Below are 8,886 nucleotides of genomic sequence, written 5' to 3'. Positions count from 1 at the left end.
GTGCTGAACCGCGTCAATGAACTGGCCAACAACCTGACCATCCACTCGGAGCAGCTGCAGGAGATGGAGACTGACATGGACTACCTGTACACACAATTCTACCAGAACGTCAGCACTGCCGGAGACTGTGACTGCAAGGCATTCACCGCCTCCTTCTCCCGCCTGGAGCAGGGCCTGACCAACGTCACAGAGCTGGCCAACGACAATCGGCTGGCCCTGGATGGAGGTACCGATGCTGAGTCGGCGCACTGGGGTCCCTCTGTGGACGACGTCATGGCCTCCCTGGCCTTCGAGCAAGAAAAGAGCAGAACTCTCCAACACAACCTGACTCAGCTGATGACCTCAGTCCTGGYCAGCCACAGGGACGTGCTCAGCCTGCAGGAGAGCGACAAGAGGTTGGCGGCTGAGATGCGCCACCTCTCCAGCTCCTTTTACTCTTTGTTGAAGGACGCCATCCGCCACACTGAAGTGCTAGAGATGCTCCTGGGGGAGGAGGTGATGGGGTTCATGGACTGGCCCCTCCACGAACAGGAGGCTCACTCCATCCCCGCGCTGCAGAAGAGGCTCCAGCACATGCAGCAGCAGATCAGGGGCCAGAACCTCAGCCTCACCACCTTGCTGGAGGCTGCCCGGGGAGAGGAAGTCCCGTCCTCAGACGAGCCCTCCGTGCTAGTAGACTTGGCCTCCCGCGGGCTGAAGAGAAGGAGTGGAGACCAGAGGAGTGACCACCTCATGGACTCAGCAGCCTCTGAGGACCGGCAAGACTACTCGGACAGTGACCTGTTGAGCCTTGAGAAAGCAGTGGAGGAGCTGGGGGAGAAGGTCAACAGGCTGGAGTACAGGCCTTGCCCCGCCAGCTGCAACATCACCAAAGACAGCGCCTCTGGTGGTGTGGAGGCCAAAATGCAGGTGGAGGTGGCCTGGCTGAGGAAGGGTCTAGAGAATCATCTGCGGCTCTTTAAGAATGTTTTCAGTAACTCAGAGGGGCTGGCCGAATCAGAGAGCACCCTGGACCTGGACCAGCTGTGGGCCCTGATGAAGAGGAAGGAAAGGAAGAGACAGAGGAAGCGCAAGGACAAGAAAGAGGGGATAAAAGATCATATTGGAGAGCGCGCTAACCTTCGCAGCAGGAGGGATACATCAGGTAGGCATCAATCTATAAAAAAAAACTAAAACAGACAATCGCATACCTACAGGGAACTGCCAAAATAAAGGAAACACTTGAGGGATACAAATTATATTGAAAGCAGGTGCTTCCACACAGGTGTGGTTCCTGAGTTAAGTAAGTAACATCCCATCATACTTAGGGTCATGTTTAAAAATGCCCAGTTGCTCATTATTTTGGCTAGTGGCTAAATCTCAGTGGCCTTTTCTCTACTGCATAATCCTCACGTCCTCTCCTTGCCTCCTTTTCAAAACCCATTGGAAGAGAAGGTCAGAGGGGAGGGACCTCTGGCTCTCATCCAATGGGTTTTGAGGAGGCGGAGAGGAGAGAGGACGTGTGAAGTATGCAATTGAGATTCTAGCAAAGACTTCAAAAGAGGGGACTGTTTGTCAGTCACCAGATCCCAACCCAATTGGAACACTTATGGGAGATTCTGCAGAGGTGGCTGAGACAGCGTTTTCCACCACCATCAACAAAACACCAAATGATGGAATTTCTCGTGGAATTTCTCGTGAGTTCCAGACACTTTTAGAATCTAAGCCAAGGAGCATTGAAGCTGTTCCCAGCCGTGGTAGCCCAACGCCCTATTAAGACACTTTGTTAATGCGTTTCCTTTATTTTGGAAGTTATCTGTACCTCTATCATGCTGGGCCACATTTCTTTCTAAACCTCCACTAAGACCAGAATGCACTTTAAACAAAGAAAGATCCTTGGAGATCTATACAGTGCAACACCCTCAAGTAAGTGTTAGCAATGGGTTAAAAGGAGCTGCTTAGCATGACTGAGGGTATCAACATTACCAGCAACACTAATAGACAACACAAGACTGCCCCCTGGTGATTTCTAAAWTTTTTAGTTCAGGCTTCTAAGCATAAGTATAGTGAGTGTCTATGACAAGGGTTCATATGAACAGATAGCAGAGAACAGCTGACAATTCCCTGTCTCTTCTCTTTCAGTTCTATCCAAGCTGAGGGACAGTCCCCTGATGTTTCTGGCCAGAAGCATACAGCGCAGCAGACCAAGTGACAGCCTGCTGGTGTCGGAGGACACATCCCTAAACCTCGGCCAGATGTACTCCACTCACACTGGGATGTTCCAAGCACCTTTAGCAGGGGTCTACCTCTTCGTGCTGACACTGAACTTTGAACCTGGTCCCTCGCTATCTGGGCTGAGGAGAGAGAATGGGGAGCTGGCTGCCACTCTGCATCAGGACAAGATGGCATCGTATGGTCCCGTCACCCGTGTGTGTCTCCTACAGCTGCTACAGCCTGCGGCAAAGGGAGTGGAAAAGGTAGGCTTCTTAATTTTATCTCTTTTCATTTTTTTTGGTCCTCCGCTAGCTTCTCGAAGCTGTGTTTGGTGGTGAGTAGGACTCTGGTGACTGATTCCGACCCTAAAGAACAAATCTTTCGCTGGGCTGTTCTCCTTCATCACACACCACCTTGGGGCTGTCGGCCCTGGTGTGCTTTGTGTCAGGTTTTCATGATCATACTAAGGGGAGATTTCTTTCTTCAGTTTTGTTTTGCTAAGGTGTACCGCTGTATGTATTTTACTAGTCAGAAATGACTTTATTGTTTCTTATTTAATATGTGTGTTTTTCTTAGAACATGTTTCTCACCAGAGGCACTAGCTCCTTTTGGATTTCTCTTTTCGAGCGCTTTGAAAATCAATCCACTAGACTTCATACAGCTGCTATGCCTCACCCGATGTTTTCAATCCCTCTTTACATGATTATTTGGTTAGGTAGCGTATTTATTTAAAAAAGGTAAAGTATTAACCTGTTATAAACATGTGTTTTCCTCCCTTCCCCGTTGTCCAAACCAGTTGTTAAATATTATAAATATACTATCGTTTGCTTTGTACATACTTATGTTATTTTATGTGTGTTAAAAATGAAATTTCTGGTTCATTTTTTTCACTTAGCTCTCTTAAATAAAAAAAAGTCCTAAAAGCACCGCAGGTGACCTTATTTTTCTTTTTCACGTCCATCACTGCTGTTTTTTATTCTAATCGTATCAATTTTTACCTTCTGTTCAGTCTGCTGTGAGAGCAGGCTTTTATTCTTTGGAACATCTGTTTAACGAGAAGGAATTGAAAAAGAAGGAAAAGGGAAACAACAAGATTTGACTAGATTTTACAATCAAGTGATATACCCACAAGGTATGCTAAACAGCACGTTTGCAATTCACATACTCCTGAGTCTATCTGTGCCGCTGTTATAGGGAAACGGAGCCATGAGCTTCCTGAACTCATATAAACCAATACATTTCCTATACCGAAAACACTACTCAGCCAATCATAAGGTGGGGCTCTTTAGATATCACATTTGCTACCAATAATAGTGTGCCCTTCAGTGCTTTCTATTTGACCCTGCACATGCTCATTTATACATTTATGTATGCGGAACCCGATTTGATTTTTTTATAGATGGAAAAAAACGGCCATTGTTCTAACAAAGACCACTGAATCTCCATACAGACTATTAACTATTAAACATAAATCAATCCAAGTTGAAGGGACAGGACAGGAACTTTTTTTGGATTTCTTACTGTATAACCTGAAAGGACGTAGTCGTTGTGAACCGTCTATATTATTCCAGTACCATCCAAATATGCCTGACGTTTCTCCTCCAGGCAGACGGACGGTGATAGACCATGACGACCACCTTACCAATCTACGCCTCCATAACCAAAAACAACATAGATTATCAAGACTAACCCCCAAGGACCAGACAAAAGTACCCAGTTAACGTTAATTATAAAATAGATAGTATTTTACTTAAAAATTTGAATACATTGGACGGCACTCTTTTTCCGTTGATGTTTTGTTATCTCAGGAATTTAGTTTCTTTGCTTGGTAAATTTGTTCTCAAAGCCAGGATGCTGTGTCGACAACCACAAAGACATTAAAAGATTTACACATGTAGAAGTTATTCTTAGGTTGCGTTTTCTGCTGTTACAAACGACCCAGGGAAACCAATAAACACTATGTTACTGCTTCGTCGTTGAAGAAATTATTATGTTTAGGACTTAAATATCAGCGACCATGTACTGTTAGCCTTAATTCACAGAGAAAGCCTGTGTACTGACCACAAAACACACACACACACCACATAGGATATTCATGCATGGTGTATGATTCAGCAGACATGCTTCCAGGCACGCTTAACCGAACATAAAGCAATACACTAATCAAAATGAGCGGCCAAAACATGCTGAGTTTTATTGACAGACAAAGCCTACTGCAGCAGTGTTGGTTTCACAACAAAAATCTAAGCCTTATGCACATAAATATGTATTTTGTTTTACAATCTCAACTTTGTCTATTATGTTAAGTATACATCAAAAGAGTGGTAAGCCAAAAGAGTGACCATAAGCTGTAGCAACATTATGTTAAATTGGTTATAAAAACACTTATTTAGACCGCAAAGAGAAAAATAACAACATGCCATCATGAAACAGACACATAGAAACCTTAATCCACCTCTTTAACGATTTATAATTCACTATTCTACAATTAAATTTTCGTTAAACATCTTATAGACAGTGTGAAATATACCCAAGCCTTAACCATTACCGTAAAAAATGTTTACAAACATTCAACTGAAATGTAATTTGAATAAAGAAGCATGTCCTATATTTCATATACTTATAAAGGGTTAACTAATTCTTGAAAAAGATTTGAATATAACTAGAAGATAGTTAAAAGTCAAATAGCAAAACCAAGCAAAAGCCCCCAGTACCTTTGAAGACTAGTGGGTTGATATATAACAGAAAGTGCTCCCATTAAGCCTTGAAGACAAGGCGTAATTATGTGTTCTTTTTTATAATGATAATATTCAACATAAACACATTACTCTGTCACCAAAAAAAAAATAGTTTTTTTTGTCTAACACACATTGTCCCCTCTGGCCCGAAAACCAATAATTATCACTTATTTGACAAAACGTTAAAGAAAAGGATTCACTTGTTTAAATCATCCATGTTCTACGCTTTATCCTTATGGGTCTACACCAAATCCTTTGGGACAGCCTCTATATTCAGGGGACAACCTTTAACTGATAATACTTTACCATTTACTAAAAAGAATCTCATGAGTTAACCAACTCGAGAGTTATTACCTTTATCTTATAATGTCGCACTTTGTTATGTAGACCAGATACAGATCCTTACAGTCTAAAGAGTCAAGTGGTGAAAAATTGTTTCCCCAAAGGTAATAGTCTCTGTATTGGTAAGGACACCCTGCATAGAAAATAGAACAGTTTCAGCAACCATACAGAAGGGTAGAGAATTAGAGTTGTTATAAAGTTTCATATAATACACCGATTTCTATGAAAACTTCTCCTTAATTTCTTGTCTTACAATAGTGTTTGTGATTGGATGGCAAACTGAAAGATCCCCTTAATAAAGTACATAATTATGCAAAGTCGATTACTATATAACTTCTGAGTTTGTGTAATTACATAAAAATTATCATTATAGCCGATTACAATATTGGTGATGAATAGAAATAGCACGAGGCTTATATAGATTAACTCCAAAAGACATTGACAAATTTGGGCATTCATAAGCTGGGCCCCACCGTTGCATATGACCTATAATAACCACCACATGAAGTGCATTACAGGGTATAATCTACCCTTTCTCTCCGATGCCAGACTGATAAGTTGAAGTCCCACAGCTAAATTGAATAGGTAACTCAAAAGGGCGCCATATAGATACAGAGTATAGATCACTGTTATGGATATTATGCGCTTAAGTGGCTAGATGCTAGACTTAGTGTATCGGTAGTAAACTCCAGTAGAAAGTCCCCCGAGAAAAATGTTTTGTACATACATAACTTATTGCTGTATAAAAGTCGGTTAGTGTGAATTCTCCATATTGTAATAAAACGTCGAGCTACTTCTTCTTTTTCTATAACATGTCTATAACGGTCCCATAAGAACGCATTCTTAGTGGTTTTAATTAACCAAACCCACATAAGTGTCTAGGGCACTGAAGTGTTATGTTTATGGCGTTGCACAGATCCGGGCGGCAACCCCTGGAAAGCTAGAGTCCCCGGTTCGTGGGAAAGGTATCCTTTTCGTAAGGAAACTATTCTCTGAGATTTACAAACATAGAATCATGTTCTTCTATACTGTTAACTTATCAGGTGCGTTAAGCACCCATATGTGTGGATCGTTCCAATACAGGCTTGGCTGGTCTACACCCAAAAGCAAATATTATCTAAACTTGGTAAACAATCCGGAGCCTTTTCCAACTCAGAATTTACTTCAGCTAAACTATAGTTGGACAGAGATATCGCATCTGTTGGCCACTGGATTCCACCCAACTAATGTCCAGTAGGTGGTTTCTGGCCAGCGATCATTTGAAGTTGTAGTACTACATCTTCTTCACTTTTGTAACTAAATGGTGCGGCTTGCTTGGCATCTCAAGGTAGCCCTTTAACCGACAGGCGAATTTGGAAGAGAAATATCCAGAAGCTAAAGAAACAAAAGGATCAATTGCTCGATGGGCCCTTTTAACGGTGCGTTGTCACTATCTAGGGCCATAGAGAGCCTGGCTTAAACAGATTGAGCAAATCCCTTCTTGTGGTCACTCGCGGGATGTGGGCTGCGTTCTCTCGTTACTATGAAAACTCTGGGCACTGGCGCTTGATGAGACTATCTTGTGTGAAGGCCTACGAACTTGTGCTTCACTTCTTCTAGATATCGTAGCGGCTAAGTATGGTGATTGAGATTGCTTTTATTTCAAGGTGTCAGAATCCGCTTCTATATTGAGTATCCTACCCTTCCCAACTCCAGTGCCTCTGTGTGACCTCATGTTTTTCCATGCCTGGGAAATACATCAAAAAGAGAAAATATTCACATCGCAAGACCCACATAAAGAATAGAAACTTATCATTGTATACATGAAGTAACTTCCCGGCCTGTTCTTAGTATGTGCATTCATGGAAGGCGCTGGTGAATCCTCTCGGGCACCTAGCCTGGAGATATTATTTGGACAGTTGGGCTTCTAAATGGAGTGGGGAAAAAGTGTGACGATTGGATTCATATGGTTATGCTACTTTGAGTTGTCGTGAAAAAGTTATCTAATTCCACTTGATAGGGCGAGGCTTGGCGTGTAAGTTGACTTTTCTTGGGTTGTATGACTCCAACTACTCATGTGGTGAAGTCCTGACTTTTTGAAAGTCTTCCAAAAACTAAGAGTTACTTGTGGTACATTTCCGGTCTAAATTGTTTTCGACACAATGGTAGATGGAGGTGGTTGGTGACTGTCTTACACCTATAATCCCGACCCGAGGTAGGAATACAAATATGCCAGGATAGCGGCTGACATCCGTATCGTCCCACAACCATGACATCAACGAAAACCAAAGAGTAAGCCGAGGAAGGAAGCGCGCACTTATCACTTCATACCACGACCACTCTAACCCTATGGGAGACCCGCGTCATCAGGAACGTTCGACTTAATTGCCTATTTGTCTAAAGCCTATCTTAAAGAGATAATGCACGTGACATTGGTTCTTGCCCTCGCGCTTGTGCCTCCGAATTCCTTTGATCCACACACTAGAGTAGACAAAACAGCAGTCACCCATCAATTCATATCAAGGACAAGTGTCGTAAACGGATTTGGCAATTAGATATAGAGTTCTGGTGGTGTTTTCACTTCTAGACTGATTGACCCTATCCTCCTGTGCAGGAGTATTAGCAAAAGTGATAACTAAATGAACGAGAGGGCAATTCTTTATGTATGAAGACTTTTTGAAATGGCAAATATTGATAATGTCAACTTGTCTGGTCACATGTGGATACTCTCGAGTGGATTGACCGTGAGATAAGGGCACCGTACAGGTGATATGGGTTCTCTCTCCAATCGGCTCGTTTTGTGTTGAATTCGGAGCGCGCCACTCAATAAAGTGGCTCATATCTAGAATACCGGACGTAAACACTACTGGTACCAAAAGTAAATCTATCTCCCACCCTGGCCCATGTGAAACTATTGCGAATAAAATAAACAAACAAAAAGGTTCACCCGAGCGCAATATTGGTCGATTAGTTGGTCTCAGCATTCTTTTTTTTTTTTCAAATAGATTATCTCAGACACCAAAACTGTGTGGTATGGTTACCATTTCTGACTCCAAAACTCACTTTTTCCAACTCCGTAATGCCAACTTAAACATAATTTCAAGTGATTCTAAGAGGCAGGCACACAAACATTTCACCAGCAGAAACCTGCCAACGCTTTCTATTTACCCATAATAAAACACAAAAATACGTAGTTATTGTTCTAGCTGCGGGTCCAGCCAAAAGGCGTCTTAGGTTCCCACACACGCGCCTCCATCATTAATGTTAGCCCTATTGGAACGAACACATCGAAATCCCAAGTTTATCGGCCGATCATATAAATGTGGTGTCAGTGTGTCATTCTGTGTGTAAGGTACACGGCAGAATATGTGATAAGATATGCACAAGAAGGCCACTGCGCTAAACCGCCCCGCCGACTAAGAGATACTCTAAATTAAAGTAGCAAATAGTAAACTTCACTATGCTTCATTTCAAGTGTGCCCTGCTACGCAGACCTAACCTGTGGTGCCAATGGTCCCTTCAACGATGCAGCCAATCAAACATGGTATGGGACATAAAGAATCGACTTCTTGTGATGATGGGTCAGAAATGTCCTCCTGGTCGTTGGTTTTGTTTATGGTCTCTATAAAAGCAA

At 42.5% G+C, this 8,886-nt stretch overlaps 1 protein-coding gene across 1 annotated transcript; it reads left to right on the top strand.

Annotated features, from left to right (window-relative positions):
- Positions 1 to 3: 3 nt before the first annotated feature.
- LOC112079574 (multimerin-2-like) lies at positions 4 to 2,456 on the top strand (the record flags this gene model as incomplete). Its single annotated transcript, XM_024145485.2, has 2 exons — positions 4 to 1,144; positions 2,122 to 2,456. Coding segments are annotated over 2 exons (1,476 nt in total), but the record flags the coding sequence as incomplete, so codon positions are not given.
- Between the last annotated feature and the right edge of the window lie 6,430 nt (positions 2,457 to 8,886).

This window comes from Salvelinus sp. IW2-2015, unplaced genomic scaffold (assembly GCF_002910315.2).
Source record: "Salvelinus sp. IW2-2015 unplaced genomic scaffold, ASM291031v2 Un_scaffold8521, whole genome shotgun sequence".
NCBI classification, from domain to species: domain Eukaryota; kingdom Metazoa; phylum Chordata; class Actinopteri; order Salmoniformes; family Salmonidae; genus Salvelinus; species Salvelinus sp. IW2-2015.
This window is presented reverse-complemented; position numbering and strand designations above follow the sequence as displayed.